Below are 18951 nucleotides of genomic sequence, written 5' to 3' on the forward strand. Positions count from 1 at the left end.
AAACAGGATGAACATGGTACAAGAAACACAAGCCAGTAAGCGTCTACCTCTTTTAGTTGAAACCAGTATTCTTTTGTGGATACTTCTGGAGCTCTCCATTCCAGAACCAAACTTATATTCCCTGGAACTATATTGTGCGGGGCAGCTGGTGCATCAAATGTTCTGTCATAAACCACACTGCTTTCAGAATACCAGTCTTCATCTGGGTGAAATGCAAGGACCTAATATAGATAGATGATAAATATATAAAAGACTGAGATAGATAGATAGATAGATAGATAGATAGATAGATAGATAGATAGATAAAGGAAAAAAGCAGCACACATTAAGCGTGGGTGCAAATCCTCCTGAGGGCCCGAGACCAAGGTCCCAAGTGTATACAAAAGAGAAAAAAGGCAGCACTTTTTTCTCTTTTAGATAGACAGATAGATAGACAAATAGAAAAACAAGATCCATAAGATATAAAATAAATACAGTTTTCAATGGAATTTATCTCTGGAATACTTTGATTTCTTAGATAGATAGATAGATAGATAGATAGATAGATAGATAGATAGATAGATAGATAGGAGTTGTGTTAGTGGTCCATGCCCACCACCACCTTGCTCTGGTTGGCTGCTGGCATCCCATTCTGGCCAGCATCCCTCTACTTCTTCCCAGTGAATAGGGCATACACTTTCTCTGGCTCTTAAAGGACCAGTGCACATGATAAATCTTCCTCAGCCCATCCTCTTTGAGGGAGGGTGCCTGAGCAATAGGTTCAAGTACGCTAGAGTCCTACAAAGGTGTGGTGTTATGTTGTCTGCCTGTGTACTGACTTCTGCCTAACTTCAGACTGATCTACAGATTTGACCCTTCCCTACCTGACCTCTGTGTGTTCTCCATACTGATGCTAAGTTGCACAGTCCATAAATGTAAACCAGCTCACGCTCAATCCACAGCCCTGTGCACGGAATGAGCCAAGCCGATAGCTCTTGCAAAATAAAAAAAATATGGTTCCAGCACTTGTAATAACTCAGTTGCCTTTATTTCCTTCTTGTAGCATGTAACTCACATGGACACGAACTATCACCCCAGCATGGTTGAAACGTTTCGAACACAGGTGTGTTCTTAGTCGTAACCCGCTAAGTTGCACACCCTGAACTCAGACTGATTTTGGATTGCACTAACCCTGCCTTTCCTAACCTCAGATTGTCCCTGACTATAGGTTTCCCTGACCCCCTCGGTGCCTCGCACCAGTGTTTTTTGACCACCATGGGTAAGCAGTCTACTAAACAGAGACTACTTCCCCTGCAATGGAGTCCAGATCCCAGTCCAGAGGGTTAAAGGATGAAGACCAGGGCGGCACATAGATAAGTCAAATATATTCAGCAGACACAGCAAATCCGTATCCTCTTTGCAACAGATAGATAGATTAGATTGATATATAGATGACAGAGACAGACTATACTTCGCCATGAGCTACAAGCCATCCTCCACACCAGACGTTTCTTTCTTCCAGGCCGTGAACAAGGTCTCGGGATGAGACCGAAACGTTGGCCTTAAGTCTTATTTTTTGGATGGATAAATAAATAACTAATTACCTAACTCGAGTGCCGCGGTTTCATATTTCTATATACTTCGCCAGATACATACATAGATATAAGATACATTTTACTGTACCTTAAATTCATAATAAGTTCCCGCTTGAAGATTGTTTAAAGTCCATGCTAACACCTCATTTTGAAATTCACTTTTTCTCAAAGGATAAGAAGGGCTCGGGGGCATATTGTTGGCTTTAATTTGATATCGAATAATATCAGTGGGTCCATTTGGCTTGGTTGGTTCTTCCCAAGTGATATTGACTGAAGAATCTGACAAAATGGTTACATTTGTAATAGTTGCTGCTTCGGGCACTAAAAAATAAACCAAAAATCATAGTGAGACTGAATTGTAAAAAGCAATTTCAGATGTAATAGCTAATTTACATAACTTACCCCCATAAGCTGTCTTTGCAGTGACTGTAGTCCCTACTGGTTGTTGACCAAGCAGAAATGAGTAATAGTTCCTCACACTGATTTCAAATTCATAGCTGGAAAAGGGCTGCAACTCAGGGATTGTTGCAATCTGCTCTTGAAATTCCTATAGGAATGTAATTTCATACCTTAAAAACTTACTGAGCAATGTTTTTCTCAAATAAACTAATCTATTAAGATTTTCAGTCTGAAAGATATCTTCATTATGTTCAGGCTGAGAAGGAGACTGTTACTCATAAAAAGTGTTGATGTTTTCATCTTTGATTCTCAGTTCTGTAGCCTTCAGGGATCCTCAAGGATCAATTTTTCAAACCTTAATGCTATGTTCATACATTGTGGATTGTGTCCAGATTTATGTGTGGATTCCTCACTTATATCCACACCAATTCTGCCACCAATGCATGTGAACAAGCTTTTATTCACACTTATAAAATCTACTCTACAAATTTCTATCATCTACAGGTTCATCATTTATTCAGATGCCTTAAAAGCTGCAGATTTGCTCCACCAAACTTCAAAAGAGATAAACAACATCTATCTAATTTCAACTGTTGGTTGCGGAAATTATTTTGTGTGATTCTATTCCGGAGAATCGATGAGAGAGCGTGGGTAATGGCATTTACTATTGCTTGTCCACCCACTCTGTTCTGAAGCAGGGAAATAAAAGAGTCATTACCTGCTACATTTCTTCTTTGTTTTGTTTATTTTGTTAATAATACATATATAGAATGATGACAGAAAAAGACCACATGACCTTTATATCAGGAATATTTAAATTTACCTATTGTTGATTTTAGAACCATGTCTTCTGGAAGTTTTTTCCAAGCATCTGCCACTCTTAAAGTAAAAGAATATTTTCTGCTATTGCAGGGACTCAGTGGATAACTGCTAGAGGTCAATTGTTTGCAAAAAGTTCAATGTGGTTTAATTTATGCATCATGTGTTTCCAATAGTTGTTAATGGACATCAAACAGTTAACACTGGCAGTCTTTGTTAGGCTGCCGTGAAGACCAGCTGGCCTCCTCTGGTTAGTAGTGATGAGCGGCATAGGCAATATTCGAATTCGCAACATTTTGCTAATTTTTGTCCGAATATTTACCATAAATTTGCAAATTCAAGAATTCGTGATCTTTATTTGATTGCGAAAAAAATCGGCAATGTAATATATTCACGATAAATTTGCGATTAGAATATTCAACACTATTCACGAATACGAATATACAGCACTATATTCTAAATATTTGCGAATTCTCGAAGTGGCAATATTTGCAATCAAAATTCGCAATTCTAATATTCGCGCTCAACACTACTGGTTAGTTAGTGAGTCTTAGCTCAGCAGAGCTGGAGTCAAGACCTACATGTGTGACCTCTTGTCAAGTAGTCCCACAGGAGAGGCCTCATCCAGGAAACACCCTTCCTGAGACTAAAACGCTGCCAGAGAACAACTTACAGGGGTATTCTAGTTTTTAATTTTACATTTTTTGTTTGTAGAATAGGAAATCATACTATTTTCTATTGTACATACATTTAAAATTCTGCATATATACCTTTCTTATATCATGCAGTTGACCCCTAAATGCAGTAGAATGCTATAGTCCATGTATCTGTCCTGTGTAATGTATCCATGGCCGAACTGAAACATAGGATTATTCTTCACATCATATAATCCCTAATATTCAGTAAGAAACAGTGTTACATGACATGCATCTGCTGGACCTGCTATCACGGTCGGCGTGACTATCACATACGTGACGCAGAGGGAGGGAACAAGGAAGGCCCTGCCCAAGTGAGAGGGAAGGTGGTGACCCCTGACTCACCTAGCGGCTGGCACCTGGCTGCCCTGACGTCCCTAGACGGGTTCCTCACCCGTACGCCGATCACGTGCCTAAAGCCCTGGCTTTCCCTAAGCTGAGCCCTAGATAGTGAACAGGGCGGTGGGAACACTAGTCCGCACCACTAGCTCTAAAGGAAAACACCAAGGGAAGGACAGACAATACAAACTCAACATATAATCCCAGGTGGGCGACAACAGGAGACAACAAGAAGCCCAACAGGGATCCGGAGGGTAGCACTCTGGAACGACAACCAGGATTCACAACTCCAGTGGGTCAGTATAGATGTCCAGGCAGGAAGCTCTATAACTGGCAACTAGAGAAGTGTGAGGGGAGAATATAAGGAGGTTGGGAGTGGCAGACAAGAAACAGCTGAGGAGGAGAAGCTACGGATCCCTGATTGAGACAAAAAGGATAGCAAGGCAAACACAGAAAACAATCACTAAGAAACAACGTGATCTTTAGATATAGAGCGCGCAGCCACCCGCTGCGACCTCCTGACCTCGGGTATAACGGAGTCAGACGTGGCTCTTGATACCCTCGTGACACCTGCACACAGGACACATTCATGTGATACATAAATATGTCGCCTGCCTCTAGGTGATGTTGCAAATGGCTTCCTGTCTCTAGGTGATGTTGGCATGTTGTTGATAAAGTTTAGTGTTAAAAAAAAACATACATAGATGTACACAGGCAGTAACAGACATGATGAGATGCTCTTGCTGGTAGTAATACTGTATACAGTGTCAGACTGGGGCGCCTTGAACCCACTGATAAAATTCGTTATGGGGGACCACTGTACACCTACATGCAAATATTATCTTTTCACACAGCAACAGGCAGCAACAAGAACCTAAAGGTAATTGATTATAGAGGTCCCTGCAGAGACTTCAAGAAGGCAGGTCCCTGATGAAAGAGGATACTGAACGGCCTGCATCTGTCCCTACAAGTCACTTGATCCATCCAATGCATCTATAATAATAAACCTGTTAGTTTGTCAAATAATCTACCCATGTAGGCTGGTTGAGATGTTGCGTTCTGCTTATCTATATGCAGTACAGTCAGTCTACTGTGCCATGTGTCACTTGTGCAGAGGGTGAGGGAATAAAGTTCTACCTTAATCAGGGGCCCACCAGTGGATTCACTTGTTCCCATGTGGGCCAGTCCGAGCCTGACTGTATATATTGTACAGGTTCTGCTCTCTAATACACTACTATTCACCCATTAGATACCTGTGTGGTTAACTGAAAGCCAGGTCACATGACTTTGCAGGATTGACGCCATGTCATATCCAGTTCTCCTATTGATGCATTTTGCAGGGCTAAAATTTGTTGTACCAGAGGTTACTGTATGGATATAATAAAGATATGGAAGCAAAATTTTAAATACATGTATATCTATTCTTTTTTTTTATTCAACATCCTATTCTCTACATAAATAAATGTAATCATTAAAACCAGATTACCTTTTCAACTGGGAGACTACTCCTGGGGGGAAAGAGAACAGACATACACAGAAGGTTTAGAACCATCAAGGCTGTGCACTGGATTCAGATAGCAAGGTACCACTTGTTTATGACATTAAGATTTTACTGTTTGTGAACAGGGGTGAATTGCCTCCAACACCCACCACAGTTTGGGATGGACTGGCCATCCGAATCTAAGATCTCTGCATCCCTCAACCTGGGAACTGCAGAAGGAGTAAATGAGAACGGTAGTGCAAGCATGTGGTTATTTGGGAAGTTTGCAAAGTGAGCTTAGCATGAGACTCAGACAGGGAGAACTACTACTACCATAATTTCTACTTCCCGTATACAACTATTGGGAGAATCCTACTCTGGAACATATATCAGAACTGTGCCCTTTGCTGCTTATGAACTACTATCCCAATTATCAATTCAGAAAATAGATGCTTTATTTATGGCAACCAAATAAGCCTGGTCATTTACTCCATTAAAGGGGTTGTCCGGGTTCAGAGCTGAACACGGACATATCCATAATTTCACCCAGGCAGCCCCCCTGATGTTAGCATCGGAGCAGTTCATTCTCCAATGCTCTCCCTTGCCCTGTGCTGGATAGCGCAGGGCAAGGGCTCTTTTATTTACAATAACACACTGGCTCTGATGGGCGGGCTTTAGCGCTGCCCCAGCCATTTTACAGGCTACGGCAGCGCTAAAGCCCGCCCATCAGTGCCGATGACATCACCGGGCTCACTGCTGGGCGGAAGCCTCCGCCTGGCAGCCCCATGGAGAGCCCGGTTCGTCACCGGAACTCCAAAAAATGCCTTTGCCCCGCGCAATTTAGCGCAGGGCAAAGTAGAGCATCGGAGCATTAACTGCTCCGATGCTCAAGTCAGGGGGGCTGCCTGGGTGAAAATAGGGATAATGGGGAACCTTTCACCGGCCCTCCTGCCTTGATCATGTTGCCCCTCTCCCTTCTTTCCTGAGAGCTATACAAATTAAGTTTTGTAAGCCTTGCTTAATAAATTTAATTTTTAAGGCCCTCAACCATTTTTGTAACCCATCTTTGGACCCATACCATTTTATGTATGTCTTTTTGTACGTGAGGGCTCCAGAACTAAACACAGTAATCTAGAAGTGGTCTCACTAGAACTCTGTACAGCAGGATCACAATCTCACAATGTCTGCTGATTTTACTTCTAGCTGTGTAGTTGAGCATCCTACTTGCTTTCCCTACTGCGTGGACACAATGTTGACTTATTTTGAAGCTTTCAGAATCCCTAAATCCCTCTCTTCTGAAGCCCTGGGTATCACAGAACTGTCAAGTGGATGCATTCTCCCCAAGTGAATTCTTTTGCATTTAGAATCATTGAACTGCAGATTCCATTAGTTGGACCATAGCAGCTTTAGTAGTAAAGGCATTAATGCTGTACAATGACTTTCAATGTACTCAGCATTTTAAGGAGCTTGTCTGCCCCCCACCCCTCCAAAAAAAAGCTGTGCAAAACAAAGAAAAACATCTACTCACTTTTTGCAAGCCCCTTGCTTCCAATGCAGTGGGTCATGTACACCCTGACTCCAGTCCTCAATGGGACACCATCACTCTCAGGAGTCTTGGTGCTGGAACAGGGGACTTTCAAAAGTGAATTGGTTGTATCTTTGCTTCACACACACTTTTCCAGAACTCACTCTTTTTGGGGGGAGGTCAGAAAACCCCTTTAAAGAGGACCTGAAATGTCTGTTTTACTTTTATAATTAGGTTTGGGCGAATTGAGCTTCGGATCATAGATCATTGACCTGTCTCCGTACAGCATTAAAATGTATTGCCTCAGTGGAGGCAAAATTTGTTTCAGTCGAAGTCGCGCAAGACTTCAGTGAATGAATTCGGTATTCATTTCTGCATCTTTAAAAACATTTTAAATTATCAATCTGTAGTCAGGTTTGGTAACGGCTGGTACCTTGATACCAAACCAGACTTCGGATTACTATTTTTAAATGTTTTAAAAGACGCAGATGTGATTACTGAATTAATTCTTGCACAACTTCAAATTTTGACTCCACGGAGGCAATACATTTTAATGTTGTACAGCTACAGCATTAAAATCGAACTGTCTGACCGAATTCGCTCAACACTACTTAAAATCCCTACATAATAACAATTCTAGAGCATTTTTTCTTTGTGTTCATTGTGCAGTTCCTCTGATGTTCCTTCTGAATGTTTATGAATAAACTTACAACTGGACATTACTATTCTCATTGTCAAATCAATGTGTCCATATTCAGAATGCCACTGATAACATCCAGTTATCAATTTATGGTTATTGTAGCTAAACAAATCATAAAATCTTTAAATGTCCTGTTGTCTTTAGAACACATGTGACAAATGACTTTTAAACTTTAGCAGGTGCACAATTTGTGCTTTAATGGGTTTACTAAATCCATCTGATCACACAAAACTACCGGTAGCTAGTAGCTACTGTTTAATTGGAATCATTTGTAAAAAAAAAATCCTGTTGTTTAGATATTGATGTTACATACTTGTTTTGGCACTCCCTGATGTTCACTTAATATGTCCCGTGGTGGACACATATACCAAGTAGGTTAGTTCCACCACCAGGATTCTCTTGTACAGAAGCGGTAGAGTTATTTCTGCTATTGTGCAGGCCAAGCCAGTATAAATCAATTCTATGGAAACACCCTTCCCTCACCGGCACTGACCATATGAAAAGGACGCTTCTGTTAGAAAGGGATTTTTTTTAAAACTTAGTATTCAAAGAAAACATGTATTTAAGAATTTTACCTATGTCTCTTTTTTAACTCGACAGTATTATGCCATTGAGAATTAAATACAAAATATAATCTTTCTGTAGCATTTAGCACAGAGATAAAACTCCTGAGGATGAGGATGTTTGCCATGCTAAAAGTCCAAACAACAAGGAAATTGAAGAGCCAGGACAGGAAGTAATTTAAAAAATATATATTCAGAGAACCATCCACCTGTTTTTTGCAAAAAAATAAATAAGAAATTCACATATAGCCTGTAAATATGTGATAAAAATTGATAACAGTGTCCTTTTAAGTGTACATTCTGTGAGGGAATTAAAAGAACACACCCTATAACAAGTATGTATCAGAAATATCTAGAAACTGGAACATTTTTAAAGGATTCCAATAAAAAAATAGTTAGGTTTTACTGGATTCAACAGAGGATGTAATATTTAATTGTGAGGAAACCCTTTTCACATATGTTGTATCACTACTTTAGGAAATTATGAGCTTATTCGGTCTTAACTGCAGCAAAAATGTCCTCCTCTTCATGACCTTGACTGAATAATAATAATAATAATAATAATATAGTATCTTACTAATCTTGTGCTATTAACATCTGTAGAATCGTTTGGTAACCTGTGGTCAGCATCCAGACGCTTCCTATGTATAACTGTGTATGTTGGAGTACAGCTCATTATAAATGGACAGATAACTTCCGTAGTAACTGGAGGCAAAAGCAATGTAATGCTTGTATTTGTTGCGCTCAGTGTGATGGGCTTATCAATACGTGAAGCCAATACTAGACATCCGTTGTCTATTAAAAAAAAAAGTGATATAAATGTTTTATTAAGTGTACTTGGAATTGCATGAAGTTAAAAAAATGACTGCTTTGTTCTAAAAACAGCACAATTTTTGTCTATGGGTTTTCTTTGGTATTGCAGCTTGACTTGAAATGGGCTGAGCTTCAATACCAGGCACAGCCCATGGACAAGAAAGGTGTTTTCTCATTTAATACTATACATTGGGTTTGAAAGTTGTCACTCAAGAAAATATAACTTTATGTTCATCATATAAAAGAATGAAGACAATGATTATGACAATGATGATTTTTCTTATTATCATACACAGCACATGAATTGGCATATTTACCTGGGAAAGGTTGCAGAGAGGTACTATATGCTGTAGCCTGAATATGTTCATGACTTGTTTGCAGCAAAAATGGAACCTTATTAATTTTTCTTGCATGATAAATACTTGTATTTTCATTATTTTTAATGCTCCAGTAAATGAAATAGTTGTCAACTGAAAGACTGGTTATCGATGCACCTTGTATAGAGAAACAAAAACAATTTCAAGTATGTAAGTGGGTCAAGTTCTCAAAAAATTGCTCCACTCTGTATGTATGTGGCAGGCTCCAATGCACTTGCTTGCCAAAATCGATGATAAGGAATTAGCCTGATAGCAGGTAATTATGCTTCATTGTGACATACAACCAACCTACAATTTCTTATCATGACTTTATTATCAGAATGAGTGATGACAATCTCTGGACAGTGTTGCAGTATATGTTGGTGCTATATAAAGTAATAGCTGAATAAAATAATAATGATAATAATAATTCAGCAATACTGAGCAGTGTAGCTGTGAATCCAGTATTGGGGTGAAACTGAGAAATTGAGCCTTCAGTAAAAACCCTGTCTAGCTTTGCCTCTTTCTTATTCCGGGTGCTGCTTCCTCTTCCCTCTTCTCCTTGCCATAGACTTACAGTATATGGATAGTATGTAACCTGATCCCTCAGTGAGCTGATAACCCATCTGGTCTCTCAAAATGGATTTTAGCAGTGAACTGAGGATGAATTATCAGTGTAGAAGACAGTGGATTGTAAGTTGACAAAGAGGCATTTTCTCTAATAAAATATAATTAGAGATGAGCAAAAAAAAATTAAATTCGATTCGCCGGGTCGCTGAATTTTTTGGGAAAAAATTACGGTGAATTACGTTAAACAGCTATTTCCTGGCTGCAGAGAGCCTTTATAGTGGTGTAGAACACTGTGCCTTGCAGTAACATACGGAGTCTGCTTTGGTAGTGAAATAATACTGTGAGTCCGGGTGACATGCAGATGACAGGCGTCGCTCTTAGAATCACTACACACTTGAGTTATTTGGGCAGTCACGGGGCCAAAACTGCCCAAATAACTCAAGTATGAACTCAGCCTTACAGGTCGATGTTAGCGCAAAGAAGAAGTGTAACATAGTAACATAGTACATAAGGCCGAAAAAAGACATTTGTCCATCCAGTTCGGCCTGTTATCCTGCAAGTTGATCCAGAGGAAGGCAAAAAACCCTGTGAGGTAGAAGCCAATTTTCTCCACTTTAGGGGAATAAAAAATTTCTTCCCGACTCCAATCAGAATAACTCCCTGGATCAACGACCCCTCTCTAGTAGCTATAGCCTGTAATATTATTACGCTCTAGAAACACATCCAGGCCCCTCTTGAATTCCTTTATTGTACTCACCATCACCACCTCCTCAGGCAGAGAGTTCCATAGTCTCACTGCTCTTACCGTAAAGAATCCTCTTCTATGTTTGTGTACAAACCTTCTTTCCTCCAGACGCAGAGGATGTCCCCTCGTCACAGTCACAGTCCTGGGGATAAATAGCTGATGGGATAGATCTCTGTACTGACCCCTGATATATTTATACATATTAATTAGATCTCCCCTCAGTCGTCTTTTTTCTAAAGTGAATAACCCTAATTTTGATAATCTTTCAGGGTACTGTAGTTGCCCCATTCCAGTTATTACTTTAGTTGCCCTCCTCTGAACCCTCTCTAGCTCTGCTATGTCTGCCTTGTTTACAGGAGCCCAGAACTGTACACAGTACTCCATGTGTGGTCTGACTAGCGATTTGTAAAGTGGTAGGACTATGTTCATATCACGGGAATCTATGCCCCTTTTGATGCAACCCATTATCTTGTTGGCCTTGGCAGCAGCTGCCTGACACTGGTTTTTGCTGTTTAGTTTGCTGTTTATTAAAATTCCTAGATCCTTTTCCATGTCAGTGTTACCGAGTGTTTTACCATTTAGTATGTACGGGTGACTTGCATTTTTCCTTCCCATGTGCATAACCTTACATTTATCAGTGTTAAACCTCATCTGCCACTTATCTGCCCAAGCCTCCAATCTATCCAGATCCCTCTGTAGTAGTATACTGTCCTCTTCAGTGTAAATTACTTTACACAGTTTAGTGTCATCTGCGAAAATTGATACTTTACTATGCAAGCCTTCTACAAGATCATTAATAAATATATTGAAGAGAATAGGGCCCAATACTGACCCCTGAGGTACCCCACTAGTGACAGTGACCCAATCTGAATGTGTACCGTTAATAACCACCCTCTGTTTTCTATCACTCAGCCAGTTACTTACCCACATACAGATGTTTTCTCCCAGTCCGAGCATTCTCATTTTATATACTAACCTTTTATGCGGTACAGTGTCAAATGCTTTGGAGAAGTCCATATATACGACATCCATTGATTCGCCGCTGTCAAGTCTAGAACTTACCTCCTCATAGAAACTGATTAAATTAGTCTGACATGACCGATCCCTCACGAAGCCATGCTGATATGGCGTTATTTGCTTATTTCCGTTGAGATGCTCTAATATAGCATCTCTCAGAAAACCTTCAAACAGTTTACCCACAACAGATGTTAAACTTACCGGCCTATAGTTTCCAGGCTCTGTTTTTGGCCCCTTTTTGAATATTGGCACCACATATGCCACGCGCCAATCCTGTGGGACATTCCCTGTCAGTATAGAGTCTGCAAATATCAGAAATAAGGGTCTGGCTATGACATTACTTAATTCCTTTAGGATACGGGGGTGTATGCCATCCGGTCCTGGCGATTTGTCTATTTTAATCTTTTTAAGCCGCTGATGTACTTCTTCCTGGGTCAGACAGGACACTTTTAATGGGGAATTTATTTTTGCATTCTGCATGTCATCTGACAATTTATTTTCCTCAGTGAATACATTGGAGAAAAAAATATTTAACAGCTTTGCTTTCTCCTCGTCGCTCTCTGCGACTCCCCCCTCATTACTCTTTAAAGGGCCAACACCTTCAGCTTTATACTTTTTAACATTTATATAATTGAAGAACATTTTAGGGTTGGTTTTACTCTCTTTGGCAATTAATCTCTCGGTCTCTAGTTTGGCCGCTTTTATTTGTTTTTTACATGTTCTATTTTTTTCCTTATAGTTTTTCAGTGCTTCCGTGCAACCCTCCTGTTTTAGTGTTTTATATGCTTTCTTTTTGTCATTTATTGCTTTCTTTACAGTTCTATTTATCCACATTGGTTTCTTTTTGTTCCTTAACCTTTTATTACCATACGGTATGTACCTCTGACAATGAGTTTTTAGGATGTTTTTAAAGATATCCCATTTTGTGTCTGTATTTGTGAGGACTTTGTCCCAGTTAGTTTGGCCTATGGCCTCTCTTAGTTGGCTAAATTTAGCTTTTTTGAAGTTTGGTATTTTTGTTCCTCCCTGTAGAAACGCTCTTTTGAATGATAATTGGAAGGTTATTACTTTATGGTCACTATTTCCCAGGTGTCCCCCGACCTGCACGTCTGTTGTTCTGTCAGGTCTATTGGTTAATACTAAGTCCAGTATGGCCGTCCCTCTAGTCGGGTCCTGAACCAGTTGGGAGAGGTAATTGTCTTTGGTTATAGCCACGAACCTGTTTCCCTTATGAGATATACAAGTTTCAGTTTCCCAGTCTATATCTGGGTAGTTGAAGTCCCCCATAATAACCACCTCATTATGATTTGCCGCCTCGTCTATCTCGTTTAGTAGTAGATTTTCTGTGGACTCTGGTATATTAGGTGGTTTATAGTAAACTCCTATTAGTAATTTATTGTTGTTTTTAGCTCCATGTATCTCTACCCATAGTGACTCCACATGTTCATGTCCCTCACTTATATCTTCTCGGACTGTGGGCTTTAGACAGGACTTTATATAAAGGCAGACCCCTCCCCCTCTCCGGTTTTGACGATCCTTTCTAAACAGACTGTAACCTTGTACATTAACTGCCCAGTCATAGCTATCATCCAGCCATGTCTCAGTTATTCCCACTATGTCATAGTCCTCCTCACACATCACTAATTCCAGTTCACCAGTTTTATTAGTCAGGCTTCTGGCATTAGTATACATACATTTGAGAGGTTTATGTATATTTTTTACCCTACACCTTTCCTTCTGAATTGTTCTAGTCCCTCCTTCCATTCCTCCCCCATTCTTATTACCTTGCCCCCGGTCTCTATCTGCACTATCTTCCCCTCCTATAACGTAATTACCCTCCCCCCCAGTCCCTAGTTTAAACACTCCTCCAACCTTCTAGCCATCTTTCTCCCCAGCACAGCTGCCCCTTCCCCATTGAGGTGCAGCCCGTCCCTACGATAGAGCCTGTTGCCGATAGAAAAATCGGCCCAGTTCTCCAGGAACCCAAACCCCTCCATCCTACACCAGTTCTTGAGCCACTTGTTAATCTCCCTAATCTCCCATTGCCTTTCTTGTGTGGCTCGTGGTACAGGCAGTATTTCGGAAAATACTACCTTAGAGGTCCTTGCCCTCAGCTTTTGACCTAAATCCCTGAAATCATTTTTAAGGACTCTCCACCTACCTCTAACTTTGTCATTGGTTCCGATATGGACCATGACCGCTGGATCGTCTCCAGCCCCTCCCAGTAATCTGTCAACCCGATCCGCGATGTGTCGAACTCTAGCGCCAGGAAGACAGCACACTGTTCGGCGATCACGGTCTTTGTGACAGATTTCCCTATCTGTTCCCCTAATAATAAAGTCTCCCACTACCAGCACCTGTCTGGCCTGCCCTGCTCTCCTGGTTCCCTGCTTACTGGAGCTGACATTCCCCTGACTGGCAGAGGAAGTGTCTGGCTGCAGCAGTGCCGTCCCCGGACTGACATCCCCCTCATCTGCCAAACGTGCAAACTTGTTGGGGTGTGTCAGATCAGGGCTAGCCTCCCTGGCACTCTTCCCTCTACCCCGCTTTCTAACTTTTACCCAGCTAGCTACCTCACTTTCCTCAGCCTCCTCTCTGTCACCCTACCCCTCATCTACCCCAAAGAGTGCTTGCTCGGTGAGAAGCAAACTCTTTTGCAAATTATCAATGCCTCTCAGTGTTGCAACTTGCCCATTTAGAGACTCGATCTGCGATTCCAAATGGGTAATTTGCTCACATCTAGAACAAATATATACACCCTCGAACGGCTGTTCCAGGACTGCATACATCATGCAAGATGTGCACTGGACTGCGTTGTAAATTGTGCAACACATACTAAATGGGGATTACAACAGTAAAAAAGTAAAACAGTATAAATGATTTAGATTTAGACCCTGTCTGCTGTAGTTGAAGGACCACGTAAAATTAAGCCAACAACACACAAGGAAATTATATCCAACCTTAGTTTCCAAACTCCTTTTCTTAAACTCCTTATTTTTTAACTCCACTTAATAAGAAGCCACTTAGTAGAGCAAGCCTCAGAAAGAGCAGGCTCTGAAGAGTATAAGTGGCTCAATTTATAGCACCTGGTTGCCCCAGGCACTCGCCTTAATTAAGCAGAGAAAAAAAAAAAAAAAAAAACGATTTTAAATGCAAGTACAAAAATACAAACACAAAATACAAAAGTGCACTCCTTTTACACCGTTGTCAGGTGATTCCACATAGATGTTTACAGAACCTGTTCGATTAAACGCTTATACAAGTAGAGCCCCCTGACAGAGTGGTGAGGGTGTCAGCAGTAACTTTGTGTTGACGTCACAGATTATTTTGCCCTTTCTCTGATCTATCAGAACAATAACCCACAAAAAATGTATCCTGTCTTTGGAGCATCCGCCTTCACTCGGCCAGCATTTGGTCAATAATCCATCAGTATTGTTAATGCCAAAAACAACAGGAGTGTATCCAAAACAGAGACGACACGTGAACGGAATATTTGCATGTTTTCTGTGTTTTGTACCCACTCCTGCTATTGGCTACCAAATCATAGGCCAATTCTGATGGGACCATACAGGCCTTATAGCTGCTACACAGACAGGATCCGTTGTGCGTCTCATTTTTCCTTCCTTCTGACAGATCAGAAGAAGGGTCAAATAAATGATAATGTCAGCCAAGCCAAAAAAGCCAAATAGTGGCCCAGACACGAAGTGGGGAGGGTGGGAACAGCATGAGAAGTCCACAGAGTGGCCATGTGACATAGTGTGGAGGTGGCGGCAGTGTCAGGAGGCCACAGAGTGGCAAGGTGACATAGTGTGGAGGTGGCAGCAGGATGAGGAGAGCACAGAGTGGCAAGGTGACATAGTTTGGAGGTGGCAGCAGCATCAGGAGGCCACAGAGTGGCAAGGTGACATAGTTTGGAGGTGGGTGGAAATACCAGTACCCGCTGAAGATGGTGGGTGAAAGAAGAAGCACTTGGCATCAGATGTGTGGCATCAGGCGGGTGGCAGCATCAGAATAGTAGCTGAGGCAGGTAGCCAGAAGAAACCAATCTCTTTTGTCAAAGTTTTGGTGTGGCACCATGGATGATCTAGTCTGATGCATCAAGAATTGGTGGGTGGAAATCCTGGCTGATCCACGCCTGATTCATCTTGACAAAAGTCAGTCTCTCCACATTTTGGGTGGACAGACGAGTTCTTCTTGGGGTAACTATGGCCCCCGCCACACTAAACACCCGCTCTGATGCCACATTACTGGCCAGGAAGGACAGCTTTTCCAGGGCAAACTATGCCAGTTGCGGCCACAAATCCAGTTTGTCAGCCCAGTAGTCCAGCGGATCTTCAATGAGGGCTGGCAGGGTACACTCCAAGTATGCCACCACCTGTTGGTTAAGGTTCTGCTTTATGTCTAGCTGCTGGTGAGTAGTTTCTTCACTATGCGGGTGAAGAAAGCTGCTCATCAGCGACTCTGGAATCAGGCTGCTGTTGATGGAGTTGATACTGCTCCTGCCACCCCACCCGCCAGCAGCCATGGAAGTGGAACGTGAGCGTAGAGGGCCCCCCCGGTCAGACCTGCGAGAGGATGGACGATGGCGCAGATAGGCAGCAGCTAACTGACTACATAGGATGTCTCTATAGTAGTTTAGTTTGTCCTCCCTCTCAGCGGGTGTAAAAAAAGGCCCACATTTTGGACCGGTAGCGAGGTTCCAACAAGGTGGAGATCCAGAAGTCATCCATCTGCTGAATAGTGACTATTTGGCTGTCACTACCCAAGCAAGTGAGCATGCAGCAGGCCGTTTGCGCAAATGACCACTGCATACTTCCACGGTGTGTCAGGGTCCTCTACCTCATCTTCGTCATTGCCCTGTAGCTCCTCTGCCTGCTCCTCTGCCTGCTCCTCTTCTCCTATTACCTGTGTAGAAAAATCACCCATTTCGCTACACATTGCTTGTGCTCCAATCTCCTCCTCCTCCTCCAGTTCAGCCCCCACAGGGCTCATGTGGCAGTGAGATCTAGGAACCATGTCTCCACTCCCCTGACTAGCCAGATTTACCAGCATCTGTTCCAGGACATGAAGCAGTGGAATCACGTTGATCATCCCGTAGTCCTGGGGACTGAAAAATAACAAGGCCTCCTCAAAGGGCCTGAGCAAACGGCAGGTGTCACGCATGAGCTGCCACTGGCTGATATCGAAATTACACAGGGGAGTACTCCTGTCCACTTGGATCATCAGGAAATCGTTTATGGCCTTTCTCTGTTCGTACAGTCGGTCCAACATATGGAGGGTGGAATTCCAATGGGTTGAAACGTCACATATCAGCCTATGTTGGGGGATGCCATTCTGCCGCTGCAGCTCAAGGAGGGTGTGCTTTGTGGTGTACGAGTGGCTGAAGTGCATACAAAGTATCCTGAACATAAAAAATAGAATAGGACAGCACCACTTACTGGAACAAATAATCCGTGATATGGCGGCGGTGCTCGTGGCGTTAGGTCCCAGCCTCAGGGACCCGTCAAACGTAGAGAAAACTTCAGGAAAGTCACAGCACTCTCAATCTTGAATCAAAACTTAGTGTTTAATCACACCGAAAAATACAGCAACGTTTTGACACACAGGTCTTTCTCACATGTAGCTTGAGAAAGACCTGTGTGTCGAAACGTTGCTGTATTTTTCGGTGTGATTAAACACTAAGTTTTGATTCAAGATTGAGAGTGCAGTGACTTTCCTGAAGTTTACTCTACAAAGTATCCTGCCCATTTTTAGGATGTCTTGCAGATCGGTGGAAAACTTCAGGAACCACTTGACAACCAGATTGAACAAGTGTGCCATGCAGGGCGCATGGCTTAGCCCTCCTTGATGCAGCGCCGACACAATATTATTACCTTTGTCGGTCACCATAGTTCCGATTTTCAGTTGTCGTGGAGAAAGCCAGGATTCAATTTTTTGCTGAAGGACATGGAGCAGTTCCTCCCCTGTGTGACTCCGATCGCCCAGGCAAACGAGGTGCAGGACAGCGTGACACCGCCGTGCCCTGCACATTTGGTATGCTGAAGGGGCACTGTGAATTGTCCCTGCAGTGGAGGCTGAGGACACGGTGGAAGATGAGGAGGCAGAGGCGGACATTGTCGCAGGACCAACGGCGTGGCAATGTGGAGGCGGAAGCGGCGTCACCTGGCCAAGTTGCTGGTGTGGTTGTGCAGGAACCACATTTACCCAGTGGGCCGTATAGGACATGTCCCTGACCGTAGTTACGGCTCCACGCGTCGGTGCTGCCGTGCACTTTGGCGCACCTTCTGTTCTACATGTGTGTGCAGGGCTGGTACTGACTTTTTGGCAAAGAAATGACGGCTTGGGACTCTCCACCTCGGCTTGGCACAAGCCATCAGTTCTCTGAAAGGTGCAGAGTCCACTACTTGGAAAGGGAAGGACTTCAGCACCAGCAACTTGGACAGGAGCACATTCAGCTTCTGCGCTGTTGGATGAGTGCATGCATACTGTTGTCTCTTGGCAATCACTTCGGTGATTGATTGCTGACGGAATAACTGACGAGGAGTAGGAGTAGAAGCAGGAGCATCAGGACCATCAGATGATGGGAAGGACAGACAGCTCCCTTCAGCTGAGGTGGTGGATCCTTGACTGCCTGAAACCAGGTGCGTGCCACTGGGTGACGCAGCGGTCAGAGCCACGTTTCACCCAGGCCACTTTATGGTGACGCTGCATATGTTGACGCAGGGCCGTGGTGCCAACATTGGCACCCTGGCCATGCTTCACCTTCTGCCCACAGATTCTACATATGGCCACGTTCACCTCCTCTGGCAGCTTAACCCCTTAAGGACTCGGCCCTATTTCACCTTAAGGACTTTGCAAATCTGACCAGTGTCACTTTAAGTGCTGATAACTTTAAAACGCTTTGACTTATCCAGGCCGTTCTGAGATTGTTTTTTGTCACATATTGTACTTCATGACACTGCTAAAATTGGGTCAAAAAAGTAAATTTTTTTGCATAAAAAAATACCATATTTACCAAAAAATTTAAAAAATTAGCAAATTTCAAAGTTTCAGTTTCTCTACTTCTGTAATACATAGTAATACCCCCAAAAATTGTGATGACTTTACATTCCCCATATGTCTACTTCATGTTTGTAGCATTTTGGGAATGATATTTTATTTTTTGGGGATGTTACAAGGCTTAGAAGTTTAGAAGCAAATCTTGAAATGTTTCTGAAATTTATAAAAACCCAATTTTTAGGGACCACTACAGGTCTGAAGTCACTTTGCGAGGCTTACATAATAGAAACAACCCAAAAATGACCCCATTCTTTAAACTACACCCCTCAAGGTATTCAAAACTGATTTTAAAAACTT

General features: G+C 42.4%; 1 protein-coding gene across 1 annotated transcript in view; it reads right to left on the reverse strand.

The window, feature by feature from the left end:
* The window catches only part of ROS1 (ROS proto-oncogene 1, receptor tyrosine kinase), a 209934-nt gene that overhangs the window by 81850 nt on the left and 109133 nt on the right, over positions 1-18951 (reverse strand). The window contains exons 24-27 of the mRNA XM_040430082.1: positions 8672-8889; positions 1977-2121; positions 1663-1895; positions 48-221 (exon numbers count right to left, since the gene is read on the reverse strand). Coding sequence (XP_040286016.1) covers positions 48-221; positions 1663-1895; positions 1977-2121; positions 8672-8889 — 770 coding nt within the window. The remainder of the gene's footprint in view (positions 1-47; positions 222-1662; positions 1896-1976; positions 2122-8671; positions 8890-18951) is intronic.

This window comes from Bufo bufo, chromosome 4, assembly GCF_905171765.1.
Source record: "Bufo bufo chromosome 4, aBufBuf1.1, whole genome shotgun sequence".
Lineage (NCBI taxonomy): Eukaryota > Metazoa > Chordata > Amphibia > Anura > Bufonidae > Bufo > Bufo bufo.